General features: G+C 47.9%; 1 protein-coding gene across 2 annotated transcripts in view; it reads left to right on the top strand.

Moving 5' to 3' along the window:
- The window catches only part of SAMD4A (sterile alpha motif domain containing 4A), a 227,964-nt gene extending 217,109 nt beyond the window's left edge, over positions 1-10,855 (top strand). For both annotated transcript variants that reach the window (XM_069596666.1, XM_069596667.1), the window contains 2 exons: positions 1,180-1,263; positions 6,470-10,855. In XM_069596666.1, coding sequence (XP_069452767.1) covers positions 1,180-1,263; positions 6,470-6,498 — 113 coding nt within the window. In that variant the 3' untranslated portion in view covers positions 6,499-10,855. The remainder of the gene's footprint in view (positions 1-1,179; positions 1,264-6,469) is intronic.
- Positions 10,856-25,330: the final 14,475 nt, after the last annotated feature.

Below are 25,330 nucleotides of genomic sequence, written 5' to 3' on the forward strand. Positions count from 1 at the left end.
AACAGAAAGTCCTTTCCAAGGAGACAGTAGAGCCAGAGACGTGACAGCAGGCAGAGAGTGAGCTCTGGGACCGTCCAGGGACCAGCATTCTGGGCAGAGGGAATAGCAGTGCAAAGGCCCTGGGGTAGAAGAGGGTCTGGGAGGAGGGGGTGAAGGACGGGAAAGCTGCATGAGGGCAGGGAGGTGACAAGGGCCAGGTCTGCAGGGCCTTGCAGGCTGTAGGAAGGGCTTGGCTTTTACCCCAGTGAGAAGCTGCTGGAGGGGTCTGAGCAGAGGCTGGCAGACTGTGACTATGACAGCTATATTTAGCCACCGGTTTTCATCCAGCTGCAGTGGACTCAGGGTGTCTAACAGACTGAGAGGTCAGTTGAACCCAAGTGCAACACACTGTCTCCATGGCAATCTTGGCAGTCCCCCCAAGTCCCCGCAGGGAGGCAGCTCTGGCGATCCCCCCAAGTCCTTGCAGGGAGGCAGCTCTGGTGGTCCCCCCAAGTCCTCGCAGGGAGGCAGCTCTGGTGGTCCCCCCAAGTCCTCACAGAGAGGCAGCTCTGGCGGTCCCCCCAAGTCCTCGCAGGGAGGCAGCCCTGCTGGTGCCCCCAAGTCCTCACAGGGAGGCAGCTCTGGCGGTCCCCCCAAGTCCTCGCAGGGAGGCAGCTCTGGCGGTCCCCCCAAGTCCTCACAGGGAGGCAGCTCTGGCGGTCCCCCCAAGTCCTCACAGGGAGGCAGCTCTGGCGGTCCCCCCAAGTCTGCACAGGGAGGCAGCCCTGCTGGTGCCAAGTCCTCGTGGGGAGGCAGCTCTGGCGGTCCCCCCAAGTCCGCGCAGGGAGGCAGCTCTGGCGGTCCCCCCAAGTCCGCGCAGGGAGGCAGCTCTGGTGGTCCCCCCAAGTCCGCGCAGGGAGGCAGCTCTGGCGGTCCCCCCAAGTCCACGCAGGGAGGCAGCTCTGGCGGTCCCCCCAAGTCCTTGCAGGGAGGCAGCCCTGCTGGCCCCCCAAGTCCTCGCAGGGAGGCAGCTCTGGCGGTCCCCCCAAGTCCTTGCAGGGAGGCAGCCCTGCTGGCCCCCCAAGTCCTTGCGGGGAGGCTCACCAGACCCTCACCCTGAAGGTGGAGCCAGCGGCACTGTGCATACTTTCTCCTTGCTGTCAGGGCCCCGTCACCAATGTAACCCTTTGTCCCCTGCAGAATTCCAGCTCCCGGTGACTGAACCCGACATCAACAACAGGCTGGAGTCCTTGTGCCTCAGTATGACCGAGCACGCCCTGGGAGGTGAGTGCGTCCTCCCGGCATGGCATGGCACACCTGGGAGAACCACTGGCCAAGAGAGCACAGGGAGGGGGAGGCAGGGGGCAGGGGGAGAGAGGCCGGGGTGGGGGGCTGTTGGACCCTCGTGAAGCCACACCATCCACAGCACACGACGCCACGCGCAGCGAGCCCCAGCACCCTGCTCCTGCTCCCCCTCTGGGGGTGACTCAGGGCCCCGGAGAGCACGCTGTTCCTCATTCCCCAGAGGCCCCACCCCCCAGGGCACACTGGAGTCCCAGGCTCGTGGTTGTCCCAGCCAAATGCGGGCACTGGAGGAGTCAGGAACACAAGACGTGGCTTTTAGTGGAAACATCCCCCCACAGCATTGGATTCTTTCCTTCTCGGCACTAGATCCCCCAGTCTGGTCCAAGCATATCCCAACGTGCTCTAAAAATAGAATTTCTGAAACCAAAATCCCTGCCTGTTTTTATACCTCCCTGTTCCAAATGGCTTTCATGACGTCCGGGGCCCCGAGGCGTCCTTCTCAGTCTGACAGGGACGGTCTAGTTGGATGCATCCGTGCTGTGCGGGGCTGCAGCCCCAGAGGAGCTCCCAGAGGCAGCTGGGTCATCCCACTGTGAGTTTGGCCTGCAGCCCTGTGTCATCACAGCAGCCCTGGGAGGCCTTCAGTGCCCTCCTGGTACTAAACGGGTGCCTTTCTCTGGCTGGACTCGCTGCCAGCCCCGGGGCTGTTTGGCAGGCAGAGGAGAGATGTCCGCCCCTTCCTGCCAACCTCCGGGGAGGCTATGAGTCACGGCAATCCAGAGAGGCCTCCTGTGACCCTTCCCGACAGCCCTCTCCAGGCTGGACTGCTCAACCCACGTAGAGCCACGCTGTGTGCTAGCCGGCGGTGGTGCGGAGGAAGGCTGTCATCGGCCACTGCTCCAGAGAGCTTTGTCCTCCTGATCAGGGGTGTTTAGACTTCTAGTCTCTGCAACGCAGTCTTATCCTGAGACCAAATATGAGGCAGATAAATGCTCTGTGTGAAGCAGAGTACAGACCAGGACTGCACCCTCCTGATCTCACCTGTGCAAGACTCTCCGAAGCCCAGAGAGAGCCCTTGCTCAGAACCAGAAGGGAGCAGGCTGAAGGCCTCCCAGGGCTTCTGACCAGATGGATGGTGGGGTACACAGCTCCCTCTGTGACCCCTCCCTCTGGGGGTTCCAGGGAACCCCATTGGCAAGCACCACACTCTCCCTTGGCCATTCAGTTCAGATCCTAGAAGCTCTGCCGCCTCACTGGTTCACTCCTGGTACCTCTGGGGGAGGTGCCACCAGCTCCTGTTCTCCAGGTAACCAGGGAGACTGGGTCAACATTCTGACAGCCCCTGAGGCGTGATGGGACACAACCCAGAGGTCCATCCGCAGATGGACATGGATGGACAAGATTCACCGTAGCCACACGCAGGATTGTCACTCAGCCTTGAAGACGCATGAAGTGCTGTTCCATGGCTGAACCGGCACAGCGTTATGCTAATAGGTGAAAAAGCCAGACACAAAGGCCACACAGCGTATGATTCGCTTTATGCAAAGTGTTCAGAGTAGGCAAACCTCCAGGGACCGAAAGTAGATCAGGGTTTGGAGGGAGGTGGGAATGGAGAATGGCTGCTAACACGTACCCGATTTCTTTATGGGGCTGACAAAAATATTCTGGAATTAGATGGTGGTGATGGCCACACAGCTCTTGCTCAAAACCACTGAACTGTATGCTTGCAAAGGGTGAAATGTGTGGTAAGAAAATTATATCTCAATTTTGTCCTAAAGGGAAGGCCTCCAGACCTGAGACTTCAGGTCAAACTCAGCCCCATCGCAGGCACCCAGGTGCCCTCCCACCTGACACCTGACTGGAGCTGGCTTGGGGGGACTCTGCTCAGTCCTACGTTGCCTGTGGGAGTCAGCAAGAACTGGCCACTCCCCCAGGGCTTGATAGAGCTCAGATAATTGACACCTCAGAAGCTCTTATCAATCTGCTAAGTACTAACATCGTCATCATTAGTAGCAAGAATGCCAAATACTCCTTCTTAAAAGGAGGTTTTCATTGAAAAGACCTAATTTTATTCTTACAGGGAATTTTATTCTTCCAGTTTTATTCTTAATTTTATTCTTACAGTTCTTTTATTTTTACAGGGAACCTCTGTGAACTGATTTTTTGTTGTTTTTGCTAATGTTTTCATCTTGTTAATCTCCTAAGCCTTTTTATTGCTGTGTTTTTTCCTCAATAATCCTTTCTGGGGGGAGCCTTATAAGCAGTTTCCTGATAAGTGGGTGCAAATTAGGTTCAGGATGGCCTGGTTAGGTGCAGTGGCAGTGTGCCCTCCCCCTCTGACAGCACCTTCCTGCCGGCCGACCCCAGCCAGGCGCCAGGGGAGATGACCTTGCTGGGGACAGAATTTCTGCCAGTGAATGAAGTCATCTTACAGGACAAATGACTAGGGAGAGGAAAGCAGAGTAGTAAAATATGCTCCTCTTTGTGTATCTCATGGAAAGAGCAGAGAGGTATCCAAGTTTCTGGGACACCATATCCCAGGAGGGCTATTCTAAGGCTGTTGGGCCCATCCTTTCATGATGACATCTCTGCTCCCTGTCTCTTCCAATAACTGCTGCCCTCTCAGTCTGGGTCTAAGCTACTTTTCTCTGGTCTTCTCTACCCATCTCTTCTTTTCCCTGCCACGCTCCTCCGATAGAAGCTGTAAGGAAGCCCGGGGTGGGAGGGGGTTGCCTCTGCCATCTTGATTTGTGAGTCTTTAAGGCTTTCACCTGGCTTTATATGGCTTGCTCCCGACTGGTAGCCCCAGGTATTCAGGAGGACTCAGTGCCAGGCCTGGCCATTCTCCTCCTCCCGCAGAGGGGTCATATGGGCAGGAATGTTCACAGCCTCAAAAACAAGGCTCCATCCAGCAGAATGCAGTCCATAGTGAATCAAACCATTAGGAGGAACGCCTGGTCCACCCTCTGATGTTCTGAGGTTCATGCATCACCTGATCACCTTGTCATTCCTTCTCACCTTCTCTCCTCACTTCTTCTTAGGACTTAAAACCCCACTTATAGTAGGGGATATGGAGACATTGTGCTAATCGGAAAAAGGCTCCACTTTCCCAAGACACTGTTCCATCTTTTGTTTGAAGTTCACCTTAATAATTATAAAACCAATGATAACTGCATGTGAATGGTGCCCCTTTGAGTTGTGCAGGGCATGACTTGCACCACGGTAAATGTTGAGTCTGCACTTAACCAATTGGTTGTTTCCCTGCAGTTGAATACCAACCATCACCCTTGGAGGGTGAGGTTCAGGGATAGAATTCCATGAAAATGCAACTTGAGCCTGGGTTAGTTGAGATTTCCTTGTTTCCAGATCCTTACTTTGACAGCTATGAAAGGCTGGCATTAATGAGTGGATGAGTGAGGCCCAGCTAGATTGTGCACTGCACTTCTACAGATGAGGGAGTGGCCTCTACACCCTTACCTCACCCATACACATGTGTGTGCACACATACACATGCTCACTGTTCTGCCACTACTGGTTACCACTGCAGAGCCAGCACTCGAGAGGCTAAGAACGGATATGCACAGAAGGTGGGAGAGGTGATTAGTGCACACCTGGGGACCTCTAGGATTGATCATCTGAAAGTACAGACGCTTGCAGGGCCATTTGCTTCCCTTCTTTAGAATCTCTCAAAAAATCATAGAACTTCACACACACACACACACACACACACACACACACACACACACAGTACAAGTAAAACTGGGGAAATCTGAAAGATGGGTAGATTACATCATCAGTATCTTGGTGGTAATATAATTTTGCAAACTGTTAACCTTAGGGGCAAACCCAGAAACAGGGTGCTGTTTCTTGTGTGGACCTACAGTCATCTCATTAAAAATATGAATTAAAGAAGCATTTCTCCCCCTAAGTCCCTGCTAGCAAGATGCAATTCTGGCCCCACCCATGAGGAGGTCAGAAGACCCTGCAGTGAGCTCAGGGCCCTTCCATATCACTTAGTCCTCCAGTTTTCCCTGAACTCTCAGCCGCACCCTCTCATAGCTGAGCTCTGCCTGTTGCTTATAGATGCACCTTTGCTAGACAGGGCTTGTGATGCAGAGGTTTAGACCCGGACACATCTGCTGACATGTGGACATCAGCAAAACCAGGGAGGCATACTGCATCCCATCCTAGCTTTCAGTTAGTGGTCAACTGAACTTAATCATTTCTACCTGCTATGACTGATCCATGCCTCTTTCTGCTCACTGGAGAAACTCTAGCGTGGACCATTGTAGGGACCTCTTAACTGGTCCTCCCGCCACCAGCCATGCCAGAGAAGCCATTCTGAAGTCAAATCTGGTTACTACTCTACCATTTATAAATCCCCAGCTGCCTATGTCCAAGCTCCTATTCACAATACATGAGACCCTTATGGTCTGATTCTGAGGGCGCTCCCATAGTCCCATGTGAAAAGGAGTTGGGTGGCCATTGGCTCCCTCTGTGCCCTTGCTCACTCGTGGCCTCTCCTCTCTGCCAGGCATGCTCCCCACTTTACCCATTCCGCTGATTCTCTATAACCCAGATATGACATATACTGGGTGGCCTCAGCACTCTCGAATGTCCATAGGATCTTTCAGTTCCAGGTGCAAAACAAAACAAAACAAAACTCACCGGTGTCTCTACCTTAGATTAGATTCTTGAGACAGAGAACCTGGATCAATCTGGATCAGTTTGGGTCAGACAGATCCCCCTGGTCTGCTCTGTTGTGATGGGTCAGAATTACCACCGCCTCAGGCCATATCTTTCTCTGTGAAACCATCCTTGACTTCCAAGGGCAACTTAAACACTCCTTCTTCCGTGTTCCTGCTATGTCTGGTACATACTCCATCAGAGCACCTATCCCTCATATGTCTCTGTCAACTTACATGTCTGTGTCCCATCCAGGATATATATACTTGGACTAAAGGGTGAAGATTAGGTCTTTCCAGCTTGGTTCCCAGGCTCTGTATAACTCCTGGCAAAAATGTGGGTGAGTGTGTGAAGAATGAGCAAATGGATGGATGGATGAATTTAACCCTTATCTGTCCTCAGGGACTGGGAGGTCCGACATGCATGATGCTGGAGTTGGTGGGCATGAACGGAATTGCTTTGCTCACCTGTGCCCATTGTGTCCTCCTTTCTCTCCCAGACGGGGTTGACCGGACCTCCACAATCTAGAAGCTGAAGATGAGAGTGACCGCGCTGGCCGTGAAATCGACTGCTGCGGGTCCAGTGTTAGCCATCTTCAGGGTTGCACAGAATCCTCCAAGATACTCTGCAGCCTTTTTTTTCCCCCTGGTCCCTCTCCCATTTTGATTTTGTGAGAGCGTAGGTCGTCCTTGTAAACATATCAGTAGACCTGGGATTGGTTATTTTGTCATTTGTTTCTGTCATGGGATGGCGTGGTGTGGGGCATGGGGAGGGGTCTCTAAGGGAAACAGGACTGGGAGGAGGTGGAGGGAATGCAAGTGGCTTCCTGGATGGAAATGGGGGTTTCAGGGGGAGAGCACAGCTCGGAAAGAGATGAGAGATGCGGGAGGGAGGAAGACGCCCCTGCCTTGGGAGGCTTCTCAGAAGCCTACCTTCGAAGTCAGACCCCAGGAGGAAGGCATGGATGCCCGCGACCAAAACGCGAGTGACGGCGGCTCGCTTTTACGTCTCCTCTGATTGGATTCTCTGAGGCCCCTGCTTGAAATCCAGCCGCAAGAAGTCCACATGGCAACTGGGGCAGTAAGGGAGAAATCCGCTCCAACAAAATTTCAGATAAACTTTGATTTGTGTATTGTTTACATAACAATTTTAAAGGGTACATAATGTGTAAAGAGTTGGGATAGAACTTTTCTTCATACTATGGTTTTTGTAAAGGATTTGTTGATAGGGATTCATTTTTTTCCTCTATTTTTATAATAGCAGCAGGGTTGTCTTTTTAAATGGCTGCCAGGCTCTGCTTCTCGGGAAGAAGGGTGCGGTCACGTAGGCCTGAGTGGTGTCTCCCACCTGTGGGTGGGAGGAGCGTGTAGGTGGAGTTGAGGATGTGGCTGGAGTGAGCGGAGCACCGGGGGAGGGCGCCACCATGTGATCGGTTACGGGATTGCGCGCAGTCACCTGGAGAGTCGAAAAGAATCTTGCTGCCCTTTTCTGTGATGAATTTGCTTCTCACCCAGAGACACCTTTCTCTCCCCACCCTACCAGGGGGTTTCATCCTATCGCTCCTGGCCACACACACACACACACACACACACAGAGGTGGGTACAAGTTCCACTGGAGGAGAAAAGGCAAGGATGGATATTTTTTCCTGGCAGGAGGCCTTAATATCCAGATGATAAGCTCAAAATACCACTTACGGGGGATTGCTCGCAGGAAGCCGAGCCTAGCCCCTCAAGGTTCGATCAACCACCGCTGAGGAAAAGGAAGAGAGGAGCAGGGTCCAGCAACAGTGTATAAATGGTCAGTCAGCAAGTGGCAGAGAGAGCCGCGGGGAGACGTTGCAAGTGAGCCGGGGAAGATGATGTGGGAAAGGTCGACTTCATGATGGACAGGAAGGTTCTATTACAGACAGCAGGGAGTTGCTGTGTTGTGGGCTGATTTATCTACCTACACGGAAGGGAGACAGAACTACTCCTTACATGGTGAGAGATTAACAAACTCTGCTACCACAAAGTAATAGCTCTATTTCTTAAGGGCAAGAAAGACTATGTTTCGGAATTTGATGCAAGGGAGGGTATTAGAGAAAATCCATGAGGAGCTGTGCTCTGCGCTGGAAAATTGGGTTGTGTAAATGATGATGTGCCAGCTCGGCCAGAGGAGAGATCAGGGAGATGGTAGGAGGCCTGTTTACTGAATGGGTGAGTCTGGTACCATTTTTTTGTTTGTTTGTTTTAGCAAAGTCAGAGTTGAAATTTAAGAGATCAGACCATGAAAATCACTGCATTTGCTTAGAGTTATTTTTTTAAAAAAATAAGTTAATGAAGTAAATACACATTTACAAGGCCTTAATGAAATCCAAACAGCTTTCTTCTACCTTCCAGATTAAAAATGTACACCCAATCCAACCTTGGATGTTGCGAGGCTTGTGAAATCCTTTTAAGGTCTAAAATGTGGGAACATCTTAGCCACAAAGAGCCTTTAGCAAGCATAGAAGGCTTGAATCCACAACATCCTGCATTGCATTAGGGAAAAAAGAGCTCTCCTTGGGTGACGACTATGTTCTAAAGATGCAAATTCATGTGCAGAAAGAGGCAGCATTTTGTAGTTGATTTTTTTTTTTAACCAAGTGCCATTAACATTCATCCTCCACATCCCTTTTCTAAGCAAGCTTAGGGTTACTTGGGGAATGTGTTGGGATGGACGATCATGTGTGAGCTGGGAGGAACAGGTCAAAGATGTTGAAGGCCAAAGGCAAGACCAGACGGTTTGCGAAGGTGATTTTGGATGCTGAGAACGTTAATAGAAGAAGCAGGGCTGTTAACACATCTCGTGGAGAAGTGAGAAAGCATTCAAATCTGCTGCAAAACACATGTATCCATAAAGACTTGGGTTGTTCAGAAAACAGATTGTGAACACAATCACATTAGCATGAATCCTTTAAAAGGAAGAAGACCTTAAAGCATTTGCAAATCTGAATTTCTATTTATTCCTTCACTGAATATAGAAACAATGGTTATCTGATTATTAGAGATATTATTTTGGATATGTTACTTATTAACTTGCTATGGCTGGTAACCATGATAAAGTCTGTTATTAATAACATAATTCTTTTTTTAAAAGAAAAGCTTATTTTTCATTGACTGTGTATAGATTTATCTACTTAGTTGTGTTTTGCTCTTAGTGTTTTAATTTTTTTAAGTTGAGCATTCTGATAAATTTTAGGAGCCTGTCCCCACCTTGTTTTGAGTCCTGTGTTGACTGCAGGTATACAGCTCAATCTAAAAATTCTAAAGCAAAAGAACTTTATTTATAAAAAAAAAAATCAAATGGTTGCATGCATAAGGCTGTGAAGTCGGATATTTAGTAATAAAGCGGCAGTGCCTTTTTTTGTATTTACCCATTGACCCCCAAATGCAACTGTTTTATATTAAGTAAATAGTAAACATTAAAAATCTCAGAGTAAAATCTATTTCACTACATGGGTTTTTTTCCTCCCCTTGTTCTGATTTAAGCAGTGTGTATTTGACATCTCTACACTGTCCCAGGGACAGTGGCATTCTACGATATTGTTATCATGTATGATGTTTTATTGGTGCTTTTTATTCATAGTGGTTTCTTACCAGAAACAGTAGGAAGACGCACATGAGTTGTGTGCAAGAAATGAAACATTGCTGCTGATATGTTTTGTTTTGTTTTCCACATGCTTTTTGAGTTTCACTTGTTTAAACCAAGGGCCAGCAAGCAAAAATAGATGCTGCTGGGTCTGCCTGCAGAGGGCGGCTGTTTGCACCAAGCTCTCCAATCCCGTGTACTAACAGTCCGTTTTTGGTCCTCAGGATTAGAGCTACAGCTGGGCCCCCTCTCCCATTCCTTTGAAGAGACACTGAGGGAAACAAGGTTTTCTTTTGAGGTGTCGTCGGCTGCCTTTTGCGGAATGGGAGCCTTCTCTGGGTCTTCTGTTCTTCTGCCCCTCTCTCAGCTACTGCCAGTGCCAGGTTTGTAGATGTTCACTCCCTGCCCCGGAACTGGGATCTTCCCAAGAGCCTGGGCTGGGGGCTGAGCTGGGTTGAAGATGTAGGTGCACAACCAGAAGGGCAGTGAGAGGGGGGCAGGCAGCCCCCATCACATTGGTCCTCTGGAAATGTCTTGGGCAGGCGGCCCCAACCCTGGTGCAGGAAAGCAGCCTAACCAAGGCATTCGAGTGTGCCTGATACAAGAAGGCCCTGTGGAGGGAAAATTTGCACATAGGGCTGTGATAACACTAATGTTGATTTTTTTTGTTTGTTTTACAAGTCATCAGAGATGTTTGCAAAGTGAGTTTTATTATTTTTTTTTTGTAATTCCTTTATCTTTACTTAAAGGTGAATGTGTATTCCTCTGGGAGGAATAGGAAGAAAACAGGAATGTTAATAATGTCAAACAGAAGACTTCCTCCCTTATTAATATATAACCCTCATGTATTTATGCCTAATGTAAGCTGACTTTTAAAAAGCTTTCTTTTGTTGCATGCCCCGTGCAGGCATCCCTCTTGTACATGCATGCCTTTCGTCCTGTTTTCCTGTATAAAGTTAGTGAACAAAGAACTATTTTTGCCTAGTTCATGTTGCCAAGCAATGCATATTTTTTAAATTTGTCATATATGGAAATAGCATGTTTGTTACATGTAAAAGCTTTACTGATATACAGATATACTAATGTTTGAAGATGCTGTTCTTTGCAAGTGTACAGTTTTCAAATGTTGTTACCAGTGAAACACCCTCATGGTTTAAACTTGCTACAATGTATTTATTACTCATTTCCTCCCATGTAACTAAGAATCATGGCTATATTTCATATCAACGTTATATTGAAAGTGAAGGGAAATGATTAATACAAGGTTTTGTAACACTGGTGTGTGTCTTTCTTTCCTTTTTGTCAATACGATTGATTAGAAAATAAGAACTGAATAAGCCAGCCAGGAAGAATAAGCCTGAAATCCTGTAAACTATTCCCACCTGACCATTCTGTGAAAGCTGTATCTTCCAACTGTGAGCTACTTTTTTTTTTTTTTTAACAAAAAGGTAGGGAAAGAGGTGTTAAACATTTATGCAGCTTGATCTGTGCCCAGAGCAACCAAAAAATGTATCACCTGTCTTAGGGGTGTGTTTCTAAATAAAAATTCGAACCTTGCAGGTGGTATTGTTTATAGCTTGCTCTCCACCCTCAATGCCTTTGAAATCACATTTTACCCCTTAACCACAGCATAAACAATAGCCTCCTTGGAGACCTGAGGTTTTTAACTACACGTGGCTTGAATCTCATTTTAATCCTTCCAGTATGATGTATATTAATATAAGTTCTAAATAATGAGTCAGTTAAGCATATGGTTGGAGAGACAAACCTGGGTTTGAATTCTGGCTTCAGCAAAGTGAGTTTTATTTTTTTTCTAATTCCGCTCAGTTCAATTCAGTCAGTCAGTCGTGTCCAACTCTTTGCAGCCCCATGGGTTGCAGTACCCTAGGCTTCCCTGTTCATCACCAACTCCTGGAGCTTGCTCAAATTCATGTCCATTGAGTCGGTGATGCCATCCAACCATCTCATCCTCTGTCATCCCCTTCTCCTTCTGCCTTCAATCTTTGCCAGCATCAGGGTCCTCTATCTTAAAAGTTAATGTGTATGGGAACTTCCCTGGTGGTCCAGTGGTTAAGACTGAGCTTCCAGTGCATGAGGCCCAGTTTTGATCCCTGCTCAGGGAACTAGATCCCACATGCTGCAACTAAGACCTTGCACTAGATCCCACATGCTGCAACTAAGACCTTGTAAATTAAAAAAAAAAAAGTGAATGCGTATTCCTCTGGGAGGAATAGGAAGAAAACAGGAATGTTAATAATGTCAAACAGAAGACCTCCTCCCTTACTAATATATAACCCACATGTATTTATGTATATTCTCTGGCTGTGTGATCTTGAGCAAGCTACTTAACCACTCTGAGCCTTGGGTTTGGTTTGGGTTTGGAACTACGATACTCAAGGTTTATGTAGTTAGAAACCTAGTCCCAAAGGAAAAGGTAAAGACAAAAGAAAACATAGGATACAGACGTTAACGGACGTTATTACCACCAAAACCTAAGCAACTACGGCTCCACATGGTGACAGTGACCACCCGGTTACTCCCTTTTCACCAGGCTCAAGCTGCTCAAGAGTGGAAAAACCCAAAATGACCCCTGGAAATGGGAGAAATGCCTTGTAGCTGAGACATTAAATGAAATTCCTCCCAAAGTTAAATTCCCATAACCCAGATGAGCTGTATCTCAGAGTGTGACTGAGTCTGTATCCCTGAGGCTGTATCCCTGAGTGTGACTCAGGGTACTCTGAAGGGGAAAGGATAGGGTACAAAATATGTGGAATGAAGGGAGATATGAGAGTTGTGAGATTAGAGGAATCATAAAGGGCTCAGCACAGTATGCGAAACGGATGGGTTAGCAGTTTTTATCAGCAAAGCTGTAGCTCTTCGTTAGTGATCTTTCTAAGGGAATCCTGGAGAAAAGGTTACTTAAATCGTAAAGTTTTCAGGACTCCCCTATCAGCCCTTCCCAAGAAGAGATTTAATTGCATTTATTAAAGGGGTATTTATTAAATAGGTGTTCCTATTTAGGGAACTGGCTTGGAAGAGGCTGCAGTGGGCTTGAGCCAGAAATCCAGAAGGAGCACCAATAGGTACAATCCACTCACGCTCCCCATGCTAATGAGAGCTCAGCAAGGGGAATGCAAGAAGGATCCAGGCTTCTGTCAAAGTACCTTGGTCTGGTCCCTTGGACTGCATCTATCTGTGGCCCTGCCTCCTGATCAGCCCAAGAACCTCTTGTCCCCAGAGCCTGAGGGGAGGGCCTGGGGGTATGGAGAAGCTCATCTATAACCAGAACCTAATCCTCTGAAAAGCTGGCTGGTCAGCGTGCTCTGCCCCTCCCCACCCCGCCAGCAGCAGAGTGTGGCAGCCCACACTGTCCAGGCCCCCTTCCCAGCTGCCACGCGGCCACATGGAAGCCGGGCACCCATCTCGCAGACACCCTTCCACTCGCATTTTCTATCTTCCACCCACACACCTCACAAAATTTGAAAACAATCCTTTCCCTGGGCATCTCTGCCTCTGGATCCTCACTTTACCACTCTAGGATGGCCTAGCTCAGTGTTTCTCAAACCACCTGTGAATTTTAGTTGTCAGAGGTGGCTGTTTATTTCCAACCCAGAGTCCGGTTCTTTTTCAAAATTTGAGAAAAACAAAAGAAAAAAAATTACAATCCCCCCCACTCCATCTCACACTAGAGTCAAAGGACAAAATTATTCTGTCAATTTGCTAAAACATAGTCCTGTTCCTCTCCCTAAGTTCTGGGGCCAGCCAGCAAAATCAGTCTGGGAGATTGCCCTCAAGATGAGACGGTAGAATTCCTGAGGCCAACATCTCCTCTCCCCCGTGCTGACTCTGCCTGCGGCGTGGCAGAGGGGTGACCGGCAGGTCTGCGGGATGCCCGGATGTTGGCTCAAGAATGGTAAGTGCTTTTGTCACTGGGCATTTCTAAGAGCCTAAAACAATTGTTGAGAAAGGCGACATGCTGGAAGAGGAGGATCCAGAAGGTAATGGGACCAGTGGCGGGAGGTTAGACCCCGCTGAAGCTGTTTGGAAACGGGTCACCTGAAAGAGCACCGTTTCTATGGTAACCCTGAGCGTGGTCTTCATGTTTCCCGCTCTTGGCTTCTGTCCCAGATGGATAGAGAACGGAAGGTAGCTTCTCTGCGTGTGGTGGGTGGAGGGATCTGTCTACCCATTAGGATCACAGGTACATGAAGTAGGAAACATGGGTGCCTGGGAAGTTGGAAAGTTTGACAAATGTCAGCACAACATCGTTATGACTGAGGGGCTCCGCTGGAGCGCGTGATCTTTCCATGTCCTCCCGGCTGTCAGCCCACCAGCCTTGCCCAAGGGGCCCTTGGGCATAGACAGTGACTTCTTTGTGATATAAACCTGGCTGTTTGATGTCTGAGAATTTCCTCCCTGGAATATTTTTTCACTCTTTAGTGGTTTCTACTTCAATTTTTAAAACCGACAGAGAAACATTTTGGCACAGTTATAAAGCTCAGACTTTATAAAAAGACAGCTTTGTGTTTACGTTTGACTCAGAGTGCATGTTTTTAAATAGTGTGTTCCACAGCTTTTTGAGGTTTTATGTGTTTAAGACCAATCCAGGAGAAACAAAACCGGAGTTTTGGTGAGTGAAACGATCCCACCAGAACTATTGGAACTTAAGACAGCCAAGAGGTTCCAGTTAAACCTCCCTGTGGGGACCACAGCCAGAACTGGGTGTCCCTGTTTGTGCCAGCATCCTTGGGAGATAGTTGCAGTTTTCCATGCCACAAAATTCTAACAGGCTCAGGAGTGAAGTCAGATGAACCTCCAAACCCCAAGATCAAACCTGTCCAGCGGAACCTCTCCACTTTGCTTTCTGTTTAGTTTATCCCAGAGCTGCTCACTGGCAAAAAGCTGAACATGGATTTCCAGTAGCTATACCTGCCTGATTCCCTTTTGACATGGACCTATGACCCTATTACTCATCCAAGATGGAATATGTCCAAAGACAGCAAATTGTGTCTTTGAGAAATTATTGAGAGATGAAATGCATATGTTGACATCATTTCCTTCCCTCCATTACCAAATGCATATATCCAAACTGGGCAGAGAAAACACACCCTGCGTGCTTTCTCCTGTTCTGTGCTTTGGGGTCCAGATGACTTCATCTCCACTTCCTGAGACACCATCCGAGCCCTTGTTCACTTTCAGTCACTGCATTTATCCAGAGGCACTTCTAAAGTGTTCATATCAACCCCTCCTCCAGAAAAGACTTCAGGGGACAGGCCCCAGGTTTGCTGTCTTCCTCGTACAACAGGATTTCCTGCTGACTGGGTGCTGACCAGTGCGTGTCTATAAACAGCAGATGCCATGCAGGGGGCTAGCACCAAGCCTCTTGTGGATCTGGTAGGAAAGTCCGCTAACAGTGAGCCATCTATCCCAGGCCAACCAGAGAAAACCTGAGATGCCCCGCAGGCCCCCTGAGGGGGGGGGTGGGGGGGGAGATTCTTTTCAGTCTCTCAGCCTGAATGATAGGAGCCCAGAGGTCAAGGTGTCCACAAGAGGGCAGTGTAGGAGTAAAGCCTGCAGCTCTCCTCCCAGGAAGGAAGTCAAACACCACTAGCTTCTTCGGAAGAGAGGAAGCAACCCCAAGGAAAAGCAGTTCTTAGAGCCTGGGGGCGCTCCTGACTTGGGGGCAAGAGAGAGTGGTGTGAGTCAGAGGAACTAAGGGAACAGACAACTGGAATGGAGAACAACTTAGGAGAACAGACAACTTAGGAATGGAGAACAGGGAGTGGTGGGTTTAGGGGCTGGGAATGGGTTTGGAACCAGAGGATCACAGCCTTGTCAACGACTGTAAAAAGCATGGGCTCCACCTTTCCTGTCCCTTGCCTGCAAGTGATAGGATCGTATATGAGGGGTTATGTTTTGTAGAACAAAGAACATAAGTGAAATGTCTTCTCCTGCCCCAGGCACTCAGCACCCATGCCAGAGGCATTCAGAGTTAGTTTCTTATGTAGCCACCAAGAGATACTTTATACATTTACAGACACTAACCTAGTTTCTCGATTTTTCCGAAGAAAAGCACACAAACACACTGTCGTTGTATGCTATTTTTCTTTTTTCACTTAAATCAGTTTTGGAAACTACTCTGCCATTGTCTCACATGTGGTGGCTACCTAGGGCTCCAGCGCTGTGCTGATGGGCCCTCAGCCTGCCTTCATTCCTCCTGTTACAGACACTGCTGTGATGAAATGCATTGTTCATGGGTCGTTTGATGTACATGCAAGTTTCCCACAAATAGAAAAGTAGAATTGCTAGATCATATCAGTGTTCTCCAGAGAAACATCGAGAAGACAGACAGACAGATAGACAGATACTAAATAGATATATAGTGAGGGGGTTGTTTTAAGGAATTATTCATTCTCAGCGGCTGGCAAGTCTGAAATTGGTAGTGAAGGCCAGCAGGCTGGAACCTCAGGCAGAAACTGGTGCTTCAGTCTTGAGGCAGAGTTTCTCCTTCTCCTAGAAACTTCAGGTTTTGCTCTTAACACCTTCAACTGATTGGATGAGGCCCACCTACATCATCAAGGGCTCTCCTGCTTTACCTGATGTCACCTGACATCAGGATGTTTACCACGTCTACCAAGTGCCTTCACAGCAACACCTAGATTTGTGTTTGATTAAATAACTGGTACTAGAGCCTTGCCAAGTTGATAACCATCACAGTTATTAATATTTGTCATTTGGCTAGTTTCCCAGGTTCCCTTCCATTGATTTATGTGTCTGGCAACAATGGATGACAGTGCTTGATTTCTTACCGTCTTCATCAGTTCCTCTGGAGGAGGACATGGCAACCCACTCCAGTATTCTTGCCTGGGAAATCCCACAGACAGAGGAGCCTGGCAGGCGACACTCCATAGGGTCACAAACAGACACAATGGAGCAACCTAGCACATACACACACACAGCAATTCCTACGTCACCAATTTTTCAAATGTTTTCCAATCTAATAGGCGAAAAATAACATATGTCCTTTTCATTTGCATTTCACTTGAGTGAGGTTGACCATAGTTTTATATGCTTAATTTTGTTGTTCAGTTGCTAAGTTGTGTCCAGCTCTTTGCCACTCCATGGACTGCAGGACACCAGGCTCCCCGTCCTCCACTGTCTCCCAGAGTTTGCTCAAATTCATGCCCATTGAGTCAGTGATGCTACCTAACTATCTCATCCTCTGCCACCCCTTCTCCTTTTGTCGTCAAGCTTTCCCAGCATCAGGATCTTTTCCAGTGAATTGGCTGTTTGCATCACATGGCCAAAATATTGGAGCTTCCACTTTAGCAACAGTTCCTCAATAAATATTCAGGGCTGATTCCCTTTAGGATTGATTGGTTTGATCTTGCAGTCCAAGGGACTCTCAAGAGTCTTCTCTAGCACAATTCAAAAGCATCAGTTCTTTGGCACTCAGCCTTCTTAATGGTCCAACTCTCACATCCATACATGACTATTGCAAAAATTATATGCTTAATAGTCATTCGTAATTTCCTTTGAAATGTTTGTCCATATATTTGTCCATTTTATTATCAAGTTGTTGGTCTTTTTCTAATCATTGGTAGAAGCTCATTGTATATTGTGAAATTTACGTTTGATTTGTGATATGAGTTAAAATCTTTTACCCAAACTTATGATTTTTGCCTATGGTGATTATTTCCATAGAGAGTTTTTTAAATGTAGTTGAACTTCTTGGTCTTTTCTTTTTTAGCTTCTGGAATTTGAATCCCATTTTATTTTTTATTTTTTTAAAAAATTTATTTATTTTTTTAATTTTAAAATCTTTAATTCTTACATGCGTTCCCAAACATGACCCCCCCCACCTCCCTCCCCACAACATCTCTCTGGGTCATCCCCATGCACCAGCCCCAAGCATGCTGCACCCTACGTCAGACATGGACTGGCGATTCAATTCTTACATGATAGTATACATGTTAGAATTCCCATTCTCCCAAATCATCCCACCCTCTCCCTCTCCCTCTGAGTCCAAAAGTCCGTTATACACATCTGTGTCTTTTTTCCTGTCTTGCATACAGGGTCGTCATTGCCATCTTCCTAAATTCCATATATATGTGTTAGTATACTGTATTGGTGTTTTTCTTTCTGGCTTACTTCACTTTGTATAATTGGCTCCAGTTTCATCCATCTCATCAGAACTGATTCAAATGAATTCTTTTTAACGGCTGAGTAATACTCCATTGTGTATATGTACCACAGCTTTCTTATCCATTCATCTGCTGATGGACATCTAGGTTTGAATCCCATTTTAAAAGGCACTTTCTGCTTTGAGTTATACTGTATTTTCCTCTAGGACTTTTATGGATTTACCTTTTTATGTTTATATCTGAGAACCATTCCTTGTGCAAAGCATGAGGCATGGATCCAATTGTATTTCTATGCAAACATGGCCACCCAGTTGTGCCTGTGCTGTTTTTTGAATAATCTGTCTTTTCCCCACTGATTTGAAATGCCACTTTTGTAATATACCAACTTCCTCTATGTATGTAGATCTATTTCTGGACTTCCTATTTTTCTCTCGATTAATGTGTTGTCTATTCATCCACCAGCACCCCCACTGTCTTAATTATTACAACTGAAAATTTTGCTTTAATGTCTAATAAGGAGATTTATAGCTTAGAAAGATCACTCTGACTACATTTTGGGGAAGGGATTTGAGGAGAGGCACTGGGGAGACCCACCAGGGGCTCCTGCATAATTCAGATAATGCTCAAGCTCAAGGAAGTTGCAGGATGGATGGGGAGAACAGGGTGGATCTGTGAGGTCCTTAGCAGGATATCACGGTTAATAATGAATTGGATGTGGACTGAAGAGTCCAGAATGCCTCCCCAGTTTATGGCTGGGGTCATTGGAGAGTTGAGGTTCCATTCACCACTGAAGGAGTGCTGCAGGTTAAGGGCAGCAGATGGAACTTGTACAACTGGACCTTCCTCATCATTCAAGACAAGTCACCTGGGAGAAATAATAATTTAGCTAGTAGTTATGCAGAGACTATTGTGCTAAGCCAATAAGGCTGGCATTAGATTATTCCCACACTGCAGATGAGGAAACTGAGGCTCAGAGATGTCAAGAAACTTGTCCAAAGTCACAGAACTGTTATTGGGCAAGGAGGCAAGTCCAGGTCCGTCTATGCCCAGATCCTCCTAGGAGGGGACTATTAGGCTCCAGGATCTCCCCATATGAGTACTTACCCTTCAGAGACTGAATCTCCAGGCGTTTTCTTTCCAGCATCTGCAGCAGCCTGAGACACACGGCTACGGGAAAGCAGGAGAATTCTACAAAATGACTGCCTCAAACATTGGTTAAAATATGGCCCCCGTTGGAGGAAAAGGAGATGTTATGGCTGTGGTGCTCGGCTGGGCACATGGATTAGCTGCGGAGCTTCACAAGCTGCTGCTGCCGAGCCCACCCTCAGAGACTTTGACTTTTCTGGGGAACAGCCTGGGTGTGGAGATGTTAAGCTTCCAGGTGATTCTAACGTGCAGCCAGGAGTGAGATTCACACATTAAAGGGACCAGCTTCTCCTCTTGTACCGAAGTGGTCTGTGACCATGCTTCTGTTTCTTTGATAGATGATGGTAAAAGGCAGGTATTCCACTGACACATTAGAGAACTAAGCGCCTGACTCATCAGTCCTTGGGACCTCCCTACAGGAATCCTCTAAGCCGGGCAGAACAAGCAGTGGCATTTAAGCAGGCTCATAGCCACTTCCCAAATTTCTCCCCCCACTAACCTGCAGCAGTGCTAGCAATGCCTGCCCCAAAGACTCAATTTTGGAACTTATGTGGTGTATTTTAATTAGGTTAAAGAATGTTGTTGCCTGGATGCATAACATATTAGCTGAGGGATCCATCAGCCAGGATTCAGCAATCTGATTATCCACATACCTGTCAGCATAAGTTAGATTATGCTGCATTAACAGGCACCCCCAAAATTTCAGTGGCTTAAAACCACAAAGACTTATTTCTCACGGTGCTGTCCATCCATCCCAGCTCAGCTGGGGCCTCCAATCCACACAGCTCTCTGGAGCTGAGGCTGGCACAACGGCCCCCACCTGGAGTTAAGATCGCCATGGCAGCGGAAAAGAAGGATGGAGCTTCCACCAGAAGTATCACTGCAGTTCATACTTCATCCACAGGAGCAAGTCACGTGGCCACATCTGACTTCAAGGCAGCTGGGCAGCACCATCCTACCTTGCACCTAGGTGCGTAAGGTCCTGGGGTCCCTGTCTGGCCAATTCCCAACTGTTGGAGAATTTTATTTTTTTTACTGAAGTATAAATGATGTACAATATTACATAATTTTGTATATTTTATATAATTTTGTACAATGTTATATAATTTTATATATTATATAAAGTATGTAATAGTGGGCGAATATATATTATATAAATATTATATAATTTTGTTCAATATTATATAATTATGTAATTTGGGCTTCCCTGGTAGCTCAGATGGTAAAGAATCCACCTGCAATGTGGGAGACCTGGGTTCAATTTCGGGTTGGGACGATCCCCTGGAGAAGGGCATGGCAACCCACTCCAGTATTCTTGCCTGGAGAATCCACATGGACAGAGGAGCCTGACAGTCCATGGGGTCACAAGGAATCAAACACAAGCGAGCAACTAAGCACATTATATCATTAAATGTATGAGTGAGTGAAGTCACTCAGTCGTGTCCGACTCTTGGCGACCCCATGAACTGTAGCCTACCAGGCTCCTCCATCCATGGGATTTTTCAGGCAAGAATACTGGAGTGGGTTGCCATTGCCTTCTCCAAGAGATCTTCCCGACCCAGGGAATGAACCCAGGTCTCCCGCATTGTAGGCAGATGCTTTACCGTCTGAGCCACCAGGGAGATGTACAGCATAGTAACTCAGATTTTTTAAAGATTATGCTCCATTTATTAAACATTGGCTAGGGCTTCCCTGGTAGCTAAGTGGTAAAGAATCCTCCTACTAATGCAGGAGACATGGCTTTGACCGCTGATTTGAGAAGATCCCACATGCTACGGAGCAACTAATCACACAGCCCACAGGCCATGGGCCACAGCTACTGAGCTTGTGCTCTAGAGCAGGTGCTCGGTAGCAAGAGAAACCACTGCAATGAGCAGCCCGCACACTGCAACTAGAGACGAGCCCCTACTCGCCACAACTAGAGAAAAGCCAGCAACGAAGATCCAGCACAGCCAAAAATAAATACATAAATAAAATGATATATATAAAGAAAAATTGGTGCGCCCAGAGCCAGTGCTCTGGGACAGCCCAGGGGCACAGGGTGGGGAAGGAGGTGGGAGGGGGGTTCAGGGTGGGAGGGACACACGCATACCTGTGGCTGATTCACGCTGATGTATGGCAAAAACCATCACAATATTGTAAAGTAATTATCTTCCAATTAAAATAAATGAATTTTTTTAATTGGCTAAATTTCCTGTGTTGTACAATATACCCTTCCCTCTCCCCACTGGTAACCACTAGTTTTTTTCTATATCTGTAAGTTTGTTTCTGTTTTGGTATATTCACTAGTTGGTTGTATTTTTTTTTCACCTGGGTTCACTGTCTTTCAGAGTTCGGAGGAGTTAGAAGTGGCGTCCTGGGACCAGCAGCTGTCCCGGGCAGCCAGATGACCTCCTGCCCTACCTGTGGCCCATCGTGGAGTCACCAGGCCCCACCAGGCCCAGCCTCCCTTTTGTCAAACTCTCTTCCTCTGTCAGCTCCCACTGGACTCTGAGCAGACCAGTTTCTTTTATCGTACGTCTCCAGCTGGGCTGCAACCTGTGGATCACTCCAGGTTCAAAGAGTCTGAAGCAGAGGAATTTAGTGCTATGAAGAGTGCTTTTATGGGCTGCGGTTCTCACCTTCCAGGCATGTTTGAAGCAGCTCTGACTCAGTCTCCCTTTCAAAGGCTGTGTTCAATGGGGAACCAGCAGGGAGCTAGCAAACCTGAGCATCTGAGGGACTGACTCAAAAAGTAGAATAAAAGTGAACAGGTGCGAGAGAGCAGAGTGCCTGCAGCAGCCTCCCACCCGCCTCACTGGATGTGCTGGGAATGATGAGGCTTCGGCCTCGCCCTTCCCTGCAACCCAGAGGGACTGGCTTTCTCCTTCTCCTCCTAGCCTACAGCGCCCAGAGGTGTGGGAGGTGGCTGCTGCTACTGCGAGCTGGATGCCCCGCAGGACCCTGGCTCCTGAGCAAGAAAGGGCCACCAGTTACCCTGGTGTGCCCCAAACCCCAACTTGGGCACGTTTTCAAGATGCTTTCCTTTTCATATTTATTCTGAAGGGGATGTTCCTTGACTGGGACTCTGAGAAGCTTTGTGCCCATTTCGGAATCTAGCTTCTCTCACCTGGACAATGGGATTTCTCCCTTCCTGGGTACCTTGAAGAAAGTGCTACAAAACTGAACAGGCTGGCTTCAAACCCCTGGGTCTTTGAAGCCCAGTTTCGAGTTCGGTTCCCAGTTATGCCTCCTACTAGATCTGCGCGCATGTGCTAAGTCACTCGGTCATGCGCAACTCTTTGCGACACTATGGATGGTAGCCCACCAGTCTCTCTCTGTCCATGGGGATTCTCAAGGCAAAAACACTGGAGTGGGTTGCCATGCCCTCCTCCAGGGGATCTTCCCGACCCAGGGATCAAACCTGTGTCTCATATCTCCTGCATTGCCATGCAGCTCTTTATCACTAGCGCCACCTTGGGTGTGTCCTTGGATAAATTACCCTTCCTCTCTGCTTTAGTTTCTCCATCTGTAAAATAGAAGTGATACCGAGTGAGGTACTAAATGCCCAATGAGATAGTTAGTCCTCTATTCAGAGGATCAGCTGAGTTGATGTGTGCAAAGCACCAAGAACAGTGCCTATCACCTAGGTTGCACTCTTGAGAGTTAGTGGTTAACATCATCATTGTTACAAATCCCAAGTACAGTCTAGTCCACACCTCACCAGTCAATGGCAAGAGTCATAAGCTATAAAGTAAGGACTCAGGGCAATTCCCAGAACCCTCCCCAGGCTAGAAGCACCCACAAACCCCAGCATCCTATGCACTGACCATCTCTTCTTTCCCTTTGGAGTCTACAAACCATGGCTCTAGGCTTAGACACGATCTAAACTCAGGAGCAGTAAGTTCCCACGGTGTTGCCATGTAGGGGCTGCTGAGAGTGAATGTCCTGTAGCCTCCCTGTCTGCTGTGAGCAAGCAGGTGGAGTCAAAGGGTGCTGATAAAGCCTGTTGAGTGCTGGGGACATCATCCTGCAAAGAGAAGAGCATTTGGAGCATGACGAGCTGGGACATAGGATTCTCTTGGGGCTTCCTTCCTTCTCCTGTCTAGGCAGAGGTTGTTGACAAAGCCACGGGGAGATGAGAAGTGAAGGAGACCTCGGTCCAGGTTAGGATGGTGAGATTTGGGATGTAAGGCATTCTGACTATTCAGGGCATAGAGCCTGGGGAGGCTCAGTCATTTCAGGGCAGAGTCACCCTCCAGGCAGATGCTAAATGACCTGGAGCTCACAGCCCAGGGTTCTGCACACGTATGCACACATACACACATCTTGCAAGCTCATGCGTGCACATACACACACACATCCCCAGGGGTGTTACTCCTAGCTGCACGTTGGTGCCTTAGCATCCCCTAGGCCTAACTGAAACCAATAAGCTGTGTATTCGGTGGACGTAACAAGAAAGAAAAGGCCACCTTAAACCTTTTCCGTGGCAAACCTCCCATCACATCCTGGCGGCTGAAGTGGCTCCAGAAACGAGAGAGGAGGCAGCGCGGCAGCTGACGCCCTCTGGTGGATAGTCTGGGCTCAGCTGCCCGCGCGTGTGCTCCAGGAAGGCGGCTGGGGAACAGCACAGCGCAAATAAGCACACGTTTCCGGGCTGGGTGGACGCGCTGCGAAGAAATGAGAAAGCGGCCATGCTGGCTCTGAGATGCTCGCACCCTTCCCCATTACGTCTCGCCTAGCCTGGTTTGCTCTTCCTGTCCTGGCATCTGGATGGTAACCACTTAAACATAACAAATAAACAACCCCAGAAGCTCCTTTCACTGAATGCCCGGTACTCTACACCCTGCACAGGCTCTTCTCATTCATCAGTTCTGTAACTCTATTTTATTGAATATTTTATTTTTGGCCACACTACAGTGTGGCTTGCAGGATCCTAGGTCCCTGACCAGGGATCAAAACTGGGCCCTTCTCAATGAAAGCTCAGAGTCCCAACAACAACAGGGAATTTCCTCTCAGTGTGACTTTTATCTGATTTTACAGAAATCAGGGCTCAGAGCAGGTAAATGACTTGCCCAGAGCCACACAGCCAGCCCATAGATGCCAGAGAAATGCCAAAGATGTTAAGTATGTGTATTTATTTAAATAGCATACATGTACAAAACTCAAATCTTATAAAGAAGTTCACAGTAAAAACCAATCTCCCCACCACCACTGTCCCCCAGGTCACCACCACAGGGACAACCTCACTTTCTAGTTTCTTGCAACTTGTCCACAAATATTCTATGAATCTAAAAAGAATTATTAAAAAAAAAAAACACACACAAAAGGTAGCATGCTATACAGGGCTTCCCTTGTAGCTCAGCTGGTAAAGAATCCACCTGCAATGCAGAAGACCCTGATTCATTTCCTGGGTTGGGAAGATCCCCTGCAGAAAGGTTAGGCTACCCACTCCAGTATTCATGGCCTTCCCTGGTGGTTCAGATGATAAAGAATACGCCTGCAATGTGGGAGACCTGGGTTCAATCTCTGGGTTGTGAAGATCCCCTGGAGGAGGGCATGGCAAACCCACTCCAGTATTCTTCCTGGAGAGTCCCCATGGACAGAAGGGCCTGGTGGGTAAAGAGTCAGACATGACAGCAGCTCCGCTCAGCACAGCATGCTATACACTCTGCTCAGCCTTGTCTTTCTCACTCAACAATGTCACTGAAGGCCGTTCTGTGGCAGCAAATGCATAAAGCTGCCTTATTCTTTTTGAACGTCTATTGTATGGAGTAACCACAGGTCATTTAACTTGCCCAAGGTTGGGGGTTTCCATGTCGCCAGTCTCCTGCTAACACAAATGCACCACAATCAACCTCCTTGCACGTATGTCCCTTTTGCACAGGAGGAATTGCTGGGTCAAAGGATATGTATATCTGTGATTTCGAGAGATGTCACCGAACTTCCCTCCAATATGGCTGTACCACCTGACCCCAGGCCCCGCCACTGGCAGAAAATGGGATCCGGGGTCTCCTGACTCCACAACCAAGGCTCCCACCCCTGCCCCACGCCCCACTTCGACAAACCCTCAAAGTTACAACTCAGACCCACCAGGCAGGCAGGGCCAGAGCTGGGCCAGCAGGCTCTCCCCAACCACGTCGGAAGCCCAGGGTTCATGGACGAGGGGAGTCTTCCCGGCTCTAGGGGTGGAATGTCCATGCAGCCACGAAGCTGTAGCTCCTGAACACACAAGACCCTCTAGGGACACACCTTGGTCTCCCAGGCATCTAAAAGGAGGCAGAGAAGTGACCTCTGTCCCTAACTTTCAAGTCACCAGGGCCTCCCGTGGCCACCCTCCAAGGATCTGCACCCTTGCTGAGGGTGCACCTGCTCTGGCCCCTGCTGAGGGGAGGAGGCTCTGTTAGCTGGGAGCCTCTGAGACTTTGGCCCCACTGCACTGGCTGCCACGCGGATGAGCCCGTCTTGCTGGGCGCCTCCA

The sequence above is a fragment of the Ovis canadensis genome, chromosome 7 (genome assembly GCF_042477335.2).
Source record: "Ovis canadensis isolate MfBH-ARS-UI-01 breed Bighorn chromosome 7, ARS-UI_OviCan_v2, whole genome shotgun sequence".
Classification (NCBI taxonomy): domain Eukaryota; kingdom Metazoa; phylum Chordata; class Mammalia; order Artiodactyla; family Bovidae; genus Ovis; species Ovis canadensis.